General features: G+C 34.9%; 1 protein-coding gene across 3 annotated transcripts in view; it reads right to left on the bottom strand.

Annotated features, from left to right (window-relative positions):
* Window positions 1–506: 506 nt before the first annotated feature.
* The window catches only part of LOC100378909 (dynein axonemal heavy chain 12), a 31327-nt gene continuing 14214 nt past the window's right edge, over window positions 507–17619 (bottom strand). For 2 of the 3 annotated variants that reach the window (XM_085496925.1, XM_085496926.1), the window contains exons 27-63: window positions 17376–17558; window positions 17135–17254; window positions 16832–17023; window positions 16465–16616; window positions 16196–16334; window positions 15913–16079; window positions 15596–15788; window positions 15246–15451; window positions 15044–15118; window positions 14462–14722; window positions 13798–13990; window positions 13340–13696; window positions 13060–13193; window positions 12655–12898; window positions 12237–12413; window positions 11907–12128; window positions 11237–11619; window positions 10919–11066; window positions 10617–10762; window positions 9887–10101; window positions 9551–9743; window positions 8647–9012; window positions 8346–8486; window positions 6850–7008; window positions 6372–6516; window positions 5954–6178; window positions 5376–5555; window positions 5034–5174; window positions 4713–4850; window positions 4287–4520; window positions 3876–4061; window positions 3628–3731; window positions 2968–3079; window positions 2616–2846; window positions 2135–2226; window positions 1854–1921; window positions 507–1305 (exon numbers count right to left, since the gene is read on the bottom strand). In XM_085496925.1, the coding sequence (XP_085353051.1) occupies window positions 1115–1305; window positions 1854–1921; window positions 2135–2226; window positions 2616–2846; window positions 2968–3079; window positions 3628–3731; window positions 3876–4061; window positions 4287–4520; window positions 4713–4850; window positions 5034–5174; window positions 5376–5555; window positions 5954–6178; window positions 6372–6516; window positions 6850–7008; window positions 8346–8486; window positions 8647–9012; window positions 9551–9743; window positions 9887–10101; window positions 10617–10762; window positions 10919–11066; window positions 11237–11619; window positions 11907–12128; window positions 12237–12413; window positions 12655–12898; window positions 13060–13193; window positions 13340–13696; window positions 13798–13990; window positions 14462–14722; window positions 15044–15118; window positions 15246–15451; window positions 15596–15788; window positions 15913–16079; window positions 16196–16334; window positions 16465–16616; window positions 16832–17023; window positions 17135–17254; window positions 17376–17558 (6813 nt within the window). In that variant the 3' untranslated portion in view covers window positions 507–1114. Of the gene's footprint in view, window positions 1306–1850; window positions 1922–2134; window positions 2227–2615; window positions 2847–2967; window positions 3080–3627; window positions 3732–3875; window positions 4062–4286; window positions 4521–4712; window positions 4851–5033; window positions 5175–5375; window positions 5556–5953; window positions 6179–6371; window positions 6517–6849; window positions 7009–8345; window positions 8487–8646; window positions 9013–9550; window positions 9744–9886; window positions 10102–10616; window positions 10763–10918; window positions 11067–11236; window positions 11620–11906; window positions 12129–12236; window positions 12414–12654; window positions 12899–13059; window positions 13194–13339; window positions 13697–13797; window positions 13991–14461; window positions 14723–15043; window positions 15119–15245; window positions 15452–15595; window positions 15789–15912; window positions 16080–16195; window positions 16335–16464; window positions 16617–16831; window positions 17024–17134; window positions 17255–17375; window positions 17559–17619 lie in introns of all 3 variants that reach the window. The other variant, XM_085496927.1, reaches the window with a different exon arrangement.

The raw sequence follows: 17619 nt of genomic DNA, 5'->3' as shown, positions 1-17619 counted from the left end.
ATAAACTCCCTTGTGGTGAAAATGACTAATCGCTGAAATCGAAATGTTTCATAGATTTAAATCTGGTCAATCATCTATGACTAGTGAACAGCAATTGTCCTTTAGATTCCCAACCTCTCTAACCACATTTCATTTATGGTAAAAACAAATAATTGAGGGTCAGAGGCCAACAGCCAGGGAGATGTGATCTTTAATGGAATGATAAATTCAGTGGTTCATAAATTTATAAATCTATTCAATCAGAAGTAGTCATTTTATGACAAATTATACCCCATTTTGGTTTTAATTCTATGCAATCATTGATGAAACACCGCCAACAAAATGTTTAATTTTCACTTGCACGGTACTAGTAATATTTCAGGCTTTCCCTATTGAAGGCTTTAGCATCTCCACACAATGACAGTGAATATTAAAAATCCTGATATTCCACGCTATTAAGAATTCCCTGTTTGATGTGATTTCATTCTCTAAAAGAATTCTTCAATTGATGAAATCTAGTCGACACATTTCAAGGATAAAATGTACATTTTATTATATAACACAATAGTTTACATGTAAGGAAAGACATGCTTCAAATTCTTTACATTAGTATACAAGTCAGTAAGAATCATTAAATCATCAAAATATTTACAAAACACATATTTTCCTTTTTAATAAAAAATAAATGTCATTAGGAAGGACGGATGCAATATTAGGTGCAAGTACACACATTTATAGACACGCTATGTTTCATCAAATGAATAATTTTACAATGTACTTCAATTGCAACAAGGATTATTCGCTTGGATTCCAATTAAAATAAATTAGTTTCTGAGACGCATAGTACAGATTTGTTATTACGCTGGTTATTAACTTGTGTACTTTCATTTGTCATCCCCAAAAATCACTACAAATGCCAGTCACTGCAAGTCGAAAGAGAGCAATTTTATACTCACCTTTTCGGAGACATAGTATTTTACAATATATATCTGTTTCCAAAGATAAAGAGAAAACTGAACTATATTTTTTCTAATATACAATATACAGGAAATTCACTCTAGAATCTAAAAATCTAAAGCAAAATACTTTATAAGAAGCCTTTAGATAACATTGTTTGAATATGGACGTTATATTACTAATCATCTAATTGACAAAGCAAAGCAACACCACGCTTAATCCAGTGTCTCGTATCCCTGTCTGTTGGTAGCTCAATGGATAAAACAAAGTTAGTAGAGTGACCAGTAGTGGATAGTGTACCACGTCGCTCACTTGTCTTGTATAGTGGACATGTGTAATCATTTTTCACTGCGAAATCCGCTTTTTTACCTAAAAAGAAAAAAAGATTGAAATAATATTTAAAGAGGTTCAAGTTGAATTTCAGATTTATATGTAATACTTTCATAATTATAGGTTCATGATGCCAAAAATGGGAAAAAAATTGGGGTCACAAAAGTCTGAAATATCATGGAAAATTGTCAACATTGGCATTTATACATTGGTTACTATGGTGTGATTATTTCTTCATAAAAATATGAATTTGCTTGTTGACATGGGATGGAAAGAGTCGTACATTTTTATTGATATGAATCGTTGTATTGTGAAAACTATAATTTAGGCTAGTTTCCAGAGTGATTTCCATTATATACAATGAGGTTACCCCCCATAACGCATTGCATATATGTGCAGTAACATGTTCAGTAGTGACAAATTTGAATTCAACTTAAACTGTCTATTCTGTGTATAATACAAGTTTTAAGAGCTTTGACAGAAAATATAGATTTCTATACAGCAAAGAAGAATACAAAGAAGAAAGCATCCATGACAATGACAAGTATACAGAAGCACATGAATGTGTTGATTCATGAACAACTTACCTGGCTTAACCCAAATAATGGGTACAGTATCAAATAATACTTTGGAAAATGATTCGGCAAGTATACCACTGTAATGTAAAATGATAATATATGAATTATAAGTTTGGATTACAACATATATCACTTGTGAGTCAATAAACATGCCAAAACTCTGTGTAAAAGACATAGCATGAAAAGTCCCAATTATTGATGTCGTCTTATAGATTGAATAATGTTCTATTCAAAAAGATCAACTCAAGATTTGAAATAAGTATTTCAACAAAAAAGAGAAATGCACTTACTTCTTTTTGTCCCATCTAGCACCATCTAAGAACATGCCAAATACATAGACACCATCTTCTGGTGCTGTGTCACTTGTTTCTTGTGGAAGAACCTATTGAAAATATGGACATGTTCACTATTCATTAGTATGGCAATATTTTCATGTCAAATGCAATGCACAAAACAACAAATTTGATACACTAAATTGGGCCTGGATATCAAGCTTTCTATAATAAAGGCATGAAGATTTAAAACAATATCCTGGCATCAACCAGACTCATTTAAATGCAAGCACCTGCATTAATAAATAAATCTTGGCGAGTGGGTTCCATATTTGAGTCTGTGGTACATGTTCCTTTTAAGGTGTCCAAGTTTTTAACTATTAAAATGATCATACCACAAAGCAGAAGGATAAGCTTATGATATATCCTTTATATATCATATTAAAATAGTACATGATCACTAAACAAACCACTGGGTTTTTTGCAAAGAAAGACTCACCTCAAATTCATATCCCAACTTATCAATAGGTATAGTATACTTTCTGGCAAAATTTTGCATACCACCAGTGAGGAAAGCTTGGGTGAAATAGAAGCCGGATATCCAGAAGACATTAGGTTTGCCCTCATCATACCAGGTCTGTAAAAACTTCAACCTTTGCAGGAAATCATTGACGTAGCTGCCTAGTGGTTTCAAACTTGGATATGACCTTTTAGCCCATAATTCAGGCACCTATGAAAAAAACAATTCCTGTAAGCCCCTTTTTTTGCACATGCTGTGGATGTTCACACCCTTTTTTTTTTTTGCATCTATTTTTCACTGCTTGTTTCACAAGCCGAAACAAATTACATACCTTGCCTATGAGGAGACTGCTGGCTACAGCCTCCAGTTCCTGCGACATAACTACCAAACCTTTGATAGCTTTTTGTAAATTAACTAGACTGGTACGAATCGTGGATAATAAACTGCAAGAAAAGCACATAGAATACATTAAGATAAGTATATGACCCAAGTGTGTTGGCTATGATAATTGTCATTCAATTGTTATCACTTGTCTCTTTGTTTCTATGCAGATTGTACACAACCACACTAATTTATTCATATACCATTTTCAATAATCAGAAGGAATGGAATACTGTAAAGGGATTAATTATTCACTGGGTTTTAATTTTGCTTATTTCGCTGACTGGAAAATGCGCTAAATTAAAACCCATTGAATATATGAAATTAAGCATAGAACGCATTATCTAAAAAATAATACTGTGAATTTAAAACCCATTGAATATGCCAAATGCTAAATCAGCGAAATTTAAACCCAGTGAAAATTAGTCATTTCACAGTACTTTATATTTCTGCCAAATATTTTTAAAATATGGCTTTGACTGTTTACAAGATGGGCAAGATTTAATCTTAATTCTTGTTGACAAGAAGGCACATTTTAAACAGCCATATGAGTCGCCTAAATAGGTAATAGCTTTTATTTAATAGCTTTTTACCATCATATAATACTTACTTATTAAATCGTTCCATTTCTTGTACTAACACTGTGTTCATACTTTCAGAGTATTCTACTGGGTATTTAGCAGACGAAGCTTCCAGGTCAAAATTTTTGGGTAGCTGCAATAAAAAATATGTTTTACATATGTAAAATGTAGGATGTACCATAATGGTATTTTAGTTCAATTAATGATAAACATAATATTTAATGACCAAGCTCTATTAAATAGTTAAATACAGTGACAAAAGAAACCAAATGTTTACCTTGGATAAAATATCATGTGAAATCTCAAATAAGGTATCATCTGTTTTACCGGAGGCTCCCCCACCACGGCCTCCCTGAGTTAGTAGCACATTATTGAATAATTCACGTGTTTCTTGCAGTTCTCGACTGATATCGACATTGTCGTGCATGCCAAATACTTCAGGCTTCTGCACCAATGGTAAGGCCTGTTGAATGAAAAATGTGAATCAGGATTTAAACAAATGCCAAAAAATTGGTATGATGATTAAATAACGATAACCACTACTAATCTAAAATATATCAGACATGACAGAAGAATACTGAAAGAGAATCCAAGTGGGCCAACAGTATTAAAAATAAGCCATTAGTGATCATTCTCACATTGTTCTAAGTGACAGATAAATTAAGAACAGTGCAAATAATATTCCTACCTTGATAAACTCCACATAGTCTTCGTATGAGCCTTTGGGTGGTGAGTAATAAACACCACTTGGTGAGAATTTATATTTCGGCTGATTAACAACTGCTGGTGTGTAGAAATCATCTAATATGGTTAGTAATGTTCGGCGATCTCTGTCATCAGTCACACGGCCACCGTAATTACATTCGCCAGTCAGGTAAGATATGGCGTCGTACGGCACTTCGTCATAGTCATTAATGAATATCTAATTGGCACAAAAAATTTTTTTTTTTAATTTTACTTGGTAGAGAAGTTGTATGGAGACAGGTAGTCCAAGTACATCAATTTAGGAACTTATTCTTGTCTTTAATAGTGAACATCTTTATACTCTCTTTGAGTATAAAGTATTTGAGTGAGTAAGGTTTTGTGAGAAATCAAGGAAGAGAAAGAAACATACCTGCAATTGTCGCACACTGATTCTCAAATCAGATTCGTTAAAACCATAGGGAATGTTCCAACCTAGAGGTCCAAATTTTCTTCTTTCTTGTACCAAACCATGGAAGAAGCATAAACTCAACAGCAGCTTCTCAAAAATCTAAAGAAGGAGGCAAACGTATTTATGGAAATTACTTAGTATTTGTGATATATTGGCTATAGTAGGAATATGCACAAATATATGCAGCTTCAAAAAAAACAAACAGCATAGTAAAGTCTAATCTCTTCTGAATTTTGAGTGAAAGAGTAAAACTAAGTATTCACTGCAACTGTATCAACTCACCAACTCTTTACCCGGACAACCAGAAAAGAATTCCGGATCACTAATTGGATCATTCAAGTATGACTGTAGCAGATTTTGTCTCAGACCTGTTGGCGGTTCATTTGTCATTTTAACACCATTCTGTAAGACAGTCACTGGAAACTACAGAGAGAGAAAAAAAAACTTTAATAAGGAAAAAAATAATACCCAAATACTATTGGCAATTTGCATATAAATTCCATATGACCTGAATCCAGGATAGGATTGGTGAAACTATATGAACATATAGTTTATTCATCCTAGACAGCGAGCTCACATTTGCAACGTACATCACTGAAACTTCCCTAAGAGCTCTTTGCATACCTTATCAGATGGGTAACTAGTTAGCCACAATCTAAAATCGACACTTGTATTTTCAGGTGACAAGTCTTCACAGATCTTTTCCATGGCTGGCATCCAGGAGACAGCTAAGTGACAATTCTGCAGCACAACCCAACTGCCATCTTCCCTGGCTACATTTATCATCTTGGATGCTATAGGTCCCTGCACAAAGCAACACAAGTATAACACAGTTAGCGTGGTTCTCTATAACCCCCTGGGTCCTACTGACTTTGGTTTGGGTCATGGTGTGGACATTTTCTGACAAACATAGTTAGTTTGGTACAACAACACTGTTTCAAAATGCGCACACATGTCATAATTTCCAACTCGATGCATTTGTAAATATAGTGACTGTACTTCAAGTAGGCCTTACAAGGTGTGAATTTTTGATAAAATTCTGAGGGTCTAAAGAAAGATTTCAATATTTTTGTACATCAACCCATAGTTGAGAGGGAAGGGTATCCAAATATGCTCCCTAACAATACCATGAAATCAAGGGCCATATTTTATTCATAAGGTTACATTAAATAAACAAGAACAATCCACCAAAAAATTCATACCTGTCCCTGTCCTAGGGAAATAGCATTAAATTTGTCACCACTGAATCCTTGATCGCCGGCAAACTTCATCAAACTTGCCATGGGGTCAGCACCAGGGGACAGTATGAATATCAATGGTGCACAGGCGTTAGAATCGTAGTAACATCGTGATAAATCAAACGGTGGAGGCTCGATGAATTTCTGTCCAAGCTTTTCTTTGACAAAGTCAGTTACAGCTGGGACAACCTAGAACAAAATATTAATACCAAAAAAATCTTATTTATGTATAAAAATAATGAGGCACATTTTCATTAATATCTCCAGAAATTTCTGAGCCAGTTATACCAAATTTGAACTGCATACTATACCTCGCCACTTTATTATCATCAAAAAAATATAACTGAGATCAGTTATTACGATGATATTTCTGAAACCTCACCTTATCTGGTCTAATACAACGCAAGACAATCATTTTCTCAAAGTCTAACAACTTATCATTCCATGGTGCAGGCAGCATTTCTTTGTGAGGCTCTGTACTGCTAAAGTAGGTATGCCACTCATCCAAATTGTCCTGGAAATGGTCTCTGCAATTAAAAGAGAAATATTATTTATATCCATATCAAACACATAACGATGATAATTACAGTTCTAGCACAAACGTAATCATGGTAATAACAAGCCATTGACTATATGTATAGTTAGGACAGAAATGTCATGTAATAAAATAATGTAAATATCATGTTTTAATTACTTATACAAAATTTCTAGTGTAAATATATTTCAACTATAACATTATTACAAATAATAAATTGCTTTACATCAAGCTGTTTTATACATTGATACCTCATACCTCATGTCTGTCTGCAAACAGATACTTTTACTTAAAAGTTTAAACGCTTGATGAAATGAGAACAAACCTGAATCCTTTGTAAGCTTTAATATCAGTCATACGACAGATCTCATCCCAACTTTTATCTGAGACCCATCCACTATCTGGGTTTTCTAACTTGTTCTCTAAGCCAACTCCACCAGTCAGAAAGAACATAAACTCTACCTGGTCCATTTCTTTCTTAGCACTAATGAGCAAATTTGCAGTAAAATTATTTGATAAGAATAAGATGACTTCAAAGAAGTATTGATCATTAGTAAACCAACAACATAAATTCACAGCAAAAAACGCTTTATTTTTGCAAGAGGCAAGTTTTCCAGGGTTTGGGAAAAACATGAAATTTTATGGGCCAACGGAAAGTCACATCAACTATCATGACATGTTGTCCCTCGCAAATGCCCTTAAATTACCATATTGCGAAAATTTTTAGCAGCGAAAATAAAACGATTTAAATTAAAAAACATTCAAAACACATAAATACACAATATATACATACAAAACTATGATAACATTATAATGCGATAACGACGCAATAATAATAAAACATGTAATAGCAGTATAGCTGTGAAGAAACAAGGTGTCGTTTACAGTAACAGATAAGACGAGCGCATGCAAGTCAGATAGCTTATAAAGAATGCATTCACAGTCAAAAGGTGAATTTGAAATAGTGTTACAGAATACACAGGACCTGCCAAGATTAGTGGCACCTTGGTGTCATCATATCTTACATACAGCGTGGAGTGCAATTTTCAAACCAAAACATAGTGCAATAGATTATAAAAACACTTGGTGACATACTCCAATTAATTGTTTTACCATGCTGACAGTTCATGGTTAGTCGCATGGTGTAATCAGATGTACACGCTGAATTATCGCAAACTTGGTTCAATCACGGTGAAGTTTGATTACATATAAAAGTTGGTGTTAAAAAATGAAAGAAAACAAACAATGTAAAAAAGGTGTTAGAAATAACCAGGCAGGCAAATAAACTAAAACATGCCAAATGCATGTATTTGAGGTGGGGGTCGTAGGTGCACTTACTGAGGATCAGCCTCTTGAGAGAACCTGTGTGTAGTAGGGAGTAGAAGTCATGAAGGAAGTAGTATAACAGGAAATGAAATGTTATCAAGTATTTGTTACTAAGATGAAATTAATGAATTGGAAACTAGCATTCATGCTATGATGCAATGAAAGATGCATAGTCTGCGATAGTTACGATTAATAGTTGGAAAGTCACAATATCTAATTACTGCTGACTGGTAACCATGAAACAGTTAACAATATCTGAAAAAGTAATATTTGTGTTAAAAGGTTTTACTTCTTGCATCAACTCTCCTCCATCTAATGCAGTGACATTTTTAAAAGTGCTTCATTTTAAACCTCTCACTTTGTAAGATCTATCTCCCTCCCAATTCTTTTCCCACTAGAAACCATTATGAGATCACTAATCCATATAATTTGATCTCCTCTTCTCCTTATACATTCGCTGTAATAAATACCATACTGCCCATGTGATATACTTACATCAAAATGTTAGCACACAACAGAAAAGAGAACAGCAGTTTATCTTTCTCAAACAACGATCGACAGACATTACAGTACAAGTTGTACGAGAAATGATCTGACAGGTATCTCAACCGCCTTTCCAGAATCTTGGACTTGTTGCTGGAAATAAACAAATAATATAATAATAAATAATAAACATATCACAAGAGAGCTGTAGAAATGAGTTAACACAATTCAAGACGGATTCAACACACAGAGTGTATGGACATAAGTATTAAAACAAGCTATTAAAGTAAAAAGTTTTAAAATCAGGATATACCTGTCATGGATTGAGCTGACAAACAGATTAATAAACCATGTCAAGGAATACTGGTACATAGGATCAATATTTGGCAAGTCCGTCAAACAGAAGAACAATACACTGGAATGCTTAGCAATGGGACGGTATCCGGCACGAGACTCTTCCAGTTTCTTCTCAGTCTCATCTGCAATTCTCTGTTTCTTGGATATCTCGTCAGATAATACTTTAGACGAATCTAAGATCTGAATAGCAGATTCATCTTCTAGGATATTCCCCTCGGAGGACGAGAGGGTTTCCAAGATTTTATCTTCAATTTCTTTCAGTTGTTTCTTGTTGGTGGCACTCTGTACAATTAATGCATTTCTTTCCTCTTCAAGTTCGGGTCTAGGAGGAAAAGAGTACATGAATTAATTGAAATAAGTTTGGCACAAGGCACTCATATTTTAATTGAGACTTTGACTTTCAGACAGTAATATATGCTCTGTCAGAATAGAATTATGAAGTGGTATACAGTGTAAAGCACTTTTGTGCTCTATAGACAATTTTCAAGTTTCAGTATCGCATGAAATTTTTGTTTAAGTACTTCATCATATCTGCTATTTTGCTTATTTTTATTTCATATGTGGTAATGTCAAAATCATAAAAACAGTAAATATCTATCTACGAGACAACATCTTGGCAGATTTGAACTACAGCAAAATATTTACTGATTCAGTGAGAATGTAGAAGCTGGCGAACATAAACCAACTTCTGAGATAGCTTATAAGTTACTGATATTTCATCAAACACAACAGAAAGCTGCAAATGGCGTATTGAATAAGCAAACTGATAAATATAATATATAGTTAAATATATTTAACTAAGAAATGCAACCTATTGAACAGGAACCACAATTGTAATATGTAAAGAAGAAGAACAGTACCTTTCTTTAGCTACCACTATTCCCAATAATTGATCCTCTAAACCTTCTGGTGTAATCATGAAGTTCAACAAGGACACTTTAGTGGCAAGCTCTGGTAGGTAGTGAGGATTACGCAACTTTGTAGTAATGTAGAAACGGAAATCTCTTGAGTATTCAATAACATTTTCACCAAGACGAATACATTCCATACCACCTGTTAAAAGAAAGTTGTTAAGCATCAAAACTTTGACCTGAAAATTGTTCAGTTTACAATGCACATCAATAAATTAAAGAAACAGAACATAAAGGAGCCTAAGATTCTATTCCCGTACATCGACCAATCACAAGTCTACTCACCTTGTTTGAATGTCTGTTTCAATAATAATGGTTCTAGAGATGGATCCAACTCTTCACCAACGTTTTCCAACAGTAGTGGGTTGCCAAACTGAATACAATTCTCCAAAGTTCTCATATAATCAGAATCAGTTAACTTGATAACAGACAAGGAATTGTCTTTTTCGGAATTCTTTGTCCACTTGTTGGCCTGACCTTGAGGGTCAATCATTAGGGGCCTGAAATTAAAAATTATACAGACAAATCTATTTTAATGACTAATATAAAGATGCATCAATGTACAAATGTACTTGATAATGCAGTAAAGACTGTAGAAACAATATTGCGAGTAAACAGTAAACCTATTTGAACACTTTACTACCGGTATATACACTTGTTACATTTTGTATACACTGGTTCATATCCAGTAATTTTTAAATATTGTGTTCAATTACTTACGCAAAACAACTACAGTATAAATATATTTCAAGTACCGTGGTAATATTCAACAATGTTGTTAATATAAAATTGCTATGCATCAAGCTGTTTTACCCATTGATTTGTTTCAATTTTACATCCAAAATGAGCAGACATTATTAAAACCTTTGCAAACTGAACATTATAAACCAAAGACCTCTGAAGTGTTGGATTTACATTTTTGTATATGTGTGGAAGAACACAAAAAGTTTTTTTATTTGATTTGTTAAAAATGATGTAAAGTTGAAAGAAAAGATGTTCAACTGTTGAAACTTACCATCTTCTGGAGTTAGCAACTATAACGCCATTATCAATGGAGAAATTGTCAGTGGGTAAACCAGCGATATTCCATGCCCGAATTTTGACTGGGTCACCCAGGACTTTGCTCAATGAAAATTCAGCGGATGATGGGATGTCTTTAGCCTGTTGAAAAACAAATTTTTTGTTATAAATTGATGAGTATTTTTCACTAGATATCACACAGAGGTTCAACAGAAGGGCTAAGACAACAGTGCAAAGTTAAAATTTAAATTAGGTATCTGTTCATAGCACCTGGTAGTATGCATACTGTAAACATACCTTACAAGTGCCACTCCATTCTGAAGTGCATATAGATCTGTAACCGGATGTGAATGCTCCAAGATACGCAATAACACCGGAAGATATCAACACATCACCCATCAGATTGTCATAGGTATGCTGCAAATCAGCTGCGGCTTGGATCCATCTGCAAACAGGCAATGAAATCAATTTTAAAACTGACATTATAACTTCTACCAACACTTGCTTTATAGAAACAGTGTATAATGTGACTATACTGTACATGTCAACATTTATACAAAAACAAGCTCAGCAAACAAAAAGAGACAACAATGCTATTGATTGGTTAACACTTACCTGCTTTTCTCACCACCAAGTCCACCAATTAGCTTCTCTGCACGCACTAATTTCTTACCGCACAAGTCCACTTGGAATTCAAGTTTCTCCTTCTTTTCAGTCATTTCAGCAAAACTCTTCTTCAATGATGCTAGCCTGTCCTGCACTTCTTTTAACTCTGCTCGCTTCTGGTTCAATATAGCCATGGTCTTGGCTAGCTGTTCTTCAGCATCTTTCAACCTTGCCTTTTTGGGAGCTACAACCTTAGCCACCCTATCATACACTTCCATTGCCAATGCCCATTTGCACAGGCCTTCAGCAGCCGATGAGGCTTTGGCGGCTTTAGCCGGGTCAAAATCAGGATTCGTGATGTACTCAGTACGAATCTTTTTCATAATATGGACCTATGTTGAAAGTACAATTAAGAGATGTTTAGTACAACATTTTATGATTCAGATACGATTGTTTTGATGAACCGGTATTCTTTATGAATAAGAGATTTTGTCGTGAGTTTCACCTACACTACACATTGCATGGGATGCATATGAAATCTCACACAGTGCATTGAATGTGGTGTTTGAAATTAGATTATAGTAAATAATGCTTTCCCTTGCCTTGGCCATCTTTGATTAGCCATTAGACAACTTTCATAACCAGTCAACTAATTAGTTGCACATCAAGGCATACTTACAGAGATGTTGTCTTTGTCATACACTCTCAAGTTACTTAGGAAGTTCATATCACCAAGCAACTTCTTTGACGGCCCCCAGTAGTCCAATATTTTACCACCAGTACCAGCAGGATCATTGATCTTATCCGGCTTGATATCCAAAAGCACACATATAGCTGCCATCACAATTTTCACACCATTAGGTGGATTCTTCATAGATTTCACGATAGTAATATCAGCAGGCTGAGATAAAAAAACAACACATGTTTAAACCTACTGAAAAGGCAAACAAGACAAAACTTGACAGAGTGATTGTCATGGGAAAAGATTAGCAATTTTGTTCACAGCTACCTTCAGTGTATCTAGAGCAGCAAGTGCAGCTTCCAAAGCAGGAATGGCTTCAGCTAACTCGCTCTCACATTCATCCTTCAAGGCCTGGGCTTCAGCAGCTTGTTCATTGGCCACAGCTTCATCACTGGCCACTTGTTGAGAGGTGGCTTCAACCTCTATAGTTTCTTTATCAATAATCTGTAGTGAGATGAGAAGATGAGAAGCATGAAAGTATTTTGCAATGCAAGTTGCTTACTTAATGCCTCATAAGTAATGGAGGCATTTCTAGGCTCATCGATCCACACATTAATTAATTATATATATAATAATTAATAGCAATTAATAATGTCAGTTTTTAAAATGAGCTTGAAACATGAAACAACATCACTAAACTCATGAATATCCAATTTAACTTCCACATTCAAACTACCACACCAACCTTCATCATCTTTTCATTCTCAGCAGATGCCTCCACGAGCTGCGGTTGGAGTTCCACCAGCTCTTTCTGCATGGTGGCCACCTGAGATTCTGCAAAAGCAAGTTTCTCTAAACCAACTTCATATCGGCGCTTAGCTCTCATGGTTTCGTCTCGTTTTCTACCTAACAATGTCTTGAATGAAGCAATCAGTTCCAGATAGCTGGTTGGAGTCACATAGTTGTGTCTTCCTAGTTCATTGAAAAACCTTCATGAAAACAAATAAAATGGATTTTTATTATCATGTTACTGTTATGGGTAATGCTCAGGAATCGCAGTGCACAGAGCAAGGGTACAGTCTATATAATAATCATATAAATGCTTTACTTTGATCACCATATTAAACTATTAAAAGTGTTCTTGACGTACTTTTCAGAGAGATCTCTAGCACTGGTGTGGAAATGTTTACAAATCTGCACAACTTCATGTCTTTCATTATCTTCCATTTCAACAGTTTCCAAGAACTTATTAGCCACTCTGGTGAGAGCATCCTCTGGCCAGGCCTACAGGATAATAAAAGCGAACATGAAATGAGAAATGATGATTCAACATAATTATTCAAACACATGTTTGAATAAGTTATACACAGTATATTTTGAAAGTTATGGATGGACGCTATATGAACAATCACAGTACAACATGGACTCACCTGGAACCAATCAATTGTACAACAGTTAATCAGTGACGGATACTGTCGCAGTCTGTTACGGAAAGCATCGCCAATTGGTGAAAATGCAATCACTATATGCAACAATTCTTTACATCGGTTCACAAAGAAAGCAAACAGCGCCAATGGACTGAAATCGGCATTTTTATCACCAGCTTGAGCTATTGGACGGACAGCTTCCATGATCTCCTGCTTCTCATCGACAGCATACAGGTTAGGAACCTCTCCAGTGTTCAGCAAGTTGTCGATGTCTTCCAAGAAAGATTCTTCTTTGATTTGAGTATCAGAGAGTAGGAAGACAGTTGGCTTTCCAAGTGCACCAGCCTGTTTCAGCACATTCTGGTTAATAAAACAAATATGGAAATGTTAAATACATAAAACTAGTAAGCTAAAAAATACTGGTAAGTAATAGAGGATGAAATCTTATTCAAATAACTTACTTTGATGTCTTCTCTCCACTCAAACTTTCCATAGGTTTTGGAAATCTCAGGTTGAAAGATATTGTACTCAGCCATAGCAGTAGCCAATCTTGTCAGTGACTGACGTCCACTGCCACCAACACCCACTAACAAGGCATTGCCACCTGGTTGCTTAATTACACGACTTATACGTGATAAGTGTTCCAGAACATACCTGAATAAATAAATAAATAAATAAAAAAAAAATAACTGATGTTGTCTAACAATATAAGGTATTTTTAAATTATGCTGAAACATACACATTGACACAGGGAAAGGCTTGAGTTAAATTGCAGCATTGCATAAATGTAGTTTACTAAAAACCTTAATCATTTTCAGTGAAATCCAACAATCTGAGAAATATTCCTTATAAATGTTATGCATTTTGTATTCATATACTAGTACAGAGATGAAGTCACAACATTCTCAGCGGCTTAGTTGAAACAATGACTCTGTGTCTGTGTAATAACCACACCTGTGTGTTCTTTAATTGAAGATACTAATATTGGATTAATTTAAATAATGCAAGTTTAGTCATTTTCATAGTCTCTGTGCTTGTTTATCCTATAATACTTGTATTTCCGTTTTTCATTGTCAAAACTCTGACATTGCAGTTGAAGTATGATGAAAATTAAAGTGCCCTTACCTGAATATTACCAAATTCATCTGGGTTTTATGAGTCTGGTTATACTCCTCTAGCTGAGTCTCCACAACCTTATAGAACTCGTCAATAGATTTCACCTCTTCATATAATCTTTCATCTGGTTCAGCCTCCGGATTCATGTAATCCCCAAACATCAAGCTTCTCATATCATCCTCATTCACTTTACCACCATCAGGAGTCAAATGATCAAACAAGGAATCAAAGTTGTCTTTAAAAATGTCTTTAACTAGCGTTTTGGTCATACTGCAAAGAAACACATAACCATTAGGAAACAACCATTAGCTTGTTTTGTCTAGTGTACTACCTGTTTTAACTTTTCTATATAGAATTACGTGTCTATTTATAATAACCTCTGTTCATCTCTGTTCTTTCCCAATAAAAGATTTCCACGGCTCCCGATGAAAGTACATGGACCTCCACACTAATCTTGTACAAGGTATGAAAGTTAATACATCATGTCATTTCAGTAAAATTCTCAGTGCAAATGAAATATCACCATTTATGTTTTCTTATCTCTTTATGATCTATCTTTGATAAACATAGTACAAACAAGAGTTCACTTACTCAAATAACCATTGTCTGTCTGCGTCATCAATGAGACGGTCATAGAAAACCCTGAACACTTCATGCACCCATAGTCTGAGAAAATACACAATGATAAAACAACTATGAGAAAGACAAAACAAGGTATACAACAAAAGTCTTTGTGACTGGCAATTTGTTAAATATTTACACATCAGAGTCATCTTTCTCCAGCATACCCCACCTTGTAAATGTCCTTTTATTTTCAACCGCATTCTTCTTCACCATTAGGACACCATTGATGATACGGGAGAAATCTCTCAAGTTGAACACATAGTGAGATTTAGCTGGAGTTGGCAGCAAATTGTCCATAGCACTCTTGTATACTTGCATAGTGGCCTGAACTATCAAGGTACCAGCAGTGAAGAAGTCTGTGGGAAATTCATTGGTCTGAAAAATAAAAAAAGTCAACATCATAATTTCACCATAAACAAAAACCTAATTTAAATACAATTTCTACTATGACTACCAGGTATATGCATGAAAAACAAAAAAATAAATTGAGCAAGAAGGGAAACAAAACTTTGGACTTACTCGTAGATAGTAACTGACGATAGTGTTGAAAATTCTTTGCATACTTTCGTCATTAAATGTTGTCTGTGATATAATATTGAAATGTCTCAGAAATCGCTGCGTAACAGGGTTTCTACCGCCCCCTGGAGGTCCCATGGCAGCTAAAAACTGTATATCAGTCAGTGTGATCTTGGAGGTATCCTTCTTATCATACCTGACAAAACATGAAGAAAGAAAAGTTAAAAACTTGAGATTTCTAAAATCATGCACTATGGTTAATAGGTTCAGTCTCAAGTCAAACTGTCAACATTCAAATTTCACTTTACGATTATACTTACCAATTTCCATGATCAAAATATTGTCTGAGCAGTTCAATGGGTGGCTGTGCTCCGTATTGCTCCCTTGCTGGCATGTTCATGTCGTCAACAAAGATAACGCACTGCTTACCCATGGGGGGACCGAACACTCCTTTACGTCTCTTGTCCAATTTAGACATGATGATATCCTAATAGAGTGGGCAGACAAATTCATTAATTAAAACATAATGCTCAGACTATGCAACACTTGCAACAACATGCGAATTCAAATTGTATCAACTGGAAGGAAATGAAATAAATTTACCTGTGTTTGGTTGGCACTCGTCTGTGCAGAAAAGTTAACAAACAAAGGTAGGTAGGATTCTTTGGGAAGATTATTCATTAGTTTGTCTTTAACGTATGCACTTTTTCCAGTTCCAGTGGGACCGACAAATAAGACAGCTCTGAAAGATGATATTTAAAGAAACAGATAAACCCCACTATATGTCAACCATTAATTTATCTGTATCATCAACTCTTAAGTGGCACAATTTAATGCATACTTTACTATATTTGAGTGGAAAATAAACACACCTTTTATGTTTAATCATCAAATCCATTAGATAAGTATATCGAGCAGTATCCATAGTAGGCACAATAATATCTTGTGGTTTCATGCCTGGTCCACCAATTTCCTTATTACGAATTGTTTCATTCCAATGTACCCATCGACCACGAGCCTTAAACTGTGAAATAATAGAATCAAAACAACTGCTGTTTTCTGATGGACAGTAAAAGTAACATGACACAGAAAACATTTGTTGGTTCTGTGTGTGGCAAATGAAGTTACTTTGCACACATTTTTTGATTTTATTGGAGAACTAGGTAATAAGCTTTCTTGCTTTTCTGTTAGGAATTAGTGTAATTTAGCTCATTAGATAAGATTAATGGGATAACTTACCTCATACATATATTCATAGACTAAGCCTTCTGGAGGAATGGGCACATCAATTTTACCAACCTCGTTAGGAATTGGTGGGAAGTTCTCTGACTTGCCGGTCAACATTTCACGTAACTGGGCATCAAATTTCACTTGTCCATCGCTGTCCACACTGGCTCCAATGGACCATACAGTTGAGAAAAGGAATGCAGACTAGTTCAAGAAATGGAGAAAAAAAAATCATAGGTACATCACAAATTTGGCAAAGTAATAGTAACAAAACAAGTGATTAAAATGATTAAAATAATTAAAATAATGACTTACCACAGTCCATATTTTGAGATGGTTGCCACTATTACTGGATGCATCATATTCGTCCATCAGCATGGTGAACATATACATCAATGACTTAATCAAATTACTGCTACTAGATGGAACATACTCCTACAAAAAATAAGTTGAGAAGGATTTATTTTTAATTGTCATTTAGTCCCATAGCTACCATTTTTTCAAGGCTGAAATATCATTTATCGACAGGTACAAACAAATAAATATTTGTACACACCTTACAATTTCTTCTTGTATAATCCATCAGTGGCTCGGCCAACCAGGAGAATAGTGCACGCAGCAACGCTCCGTCCTTTTGTAAATATTCTGGTAATTCTATCAACCAAGAATCTAACAGGGGCTGCCATCCCAACTGCGAAGGTTCCAAGTAAATCATACCACATCGACTGACAGTAGCAGGCTGTGAACAGAAGACATACAAATGAATGAATGAATAAACAAAGCAACGGAATTCACACCCA

The sequence above is a fragment of the Saccoglossus kowalevskii genome, chromosome 3 (assembly GCF_978046115.1).
Source record: "Saccoglossus kowalevskii chromosome 3, keSacKowa6.1, whole genome shotgun sequence".
Lineage (NCBI taxonomy): Eukaryota > Metazoa > Hemichordata > Enteropneusta > Harrimaniidae > Saccoglossus > Saccoglossus kowalevskii.
The sequence above is the reverse complement of the archived record's forward strand: the minus strand, read 5'-3'. Positions and strand labels throughout refer to the sequence as shown.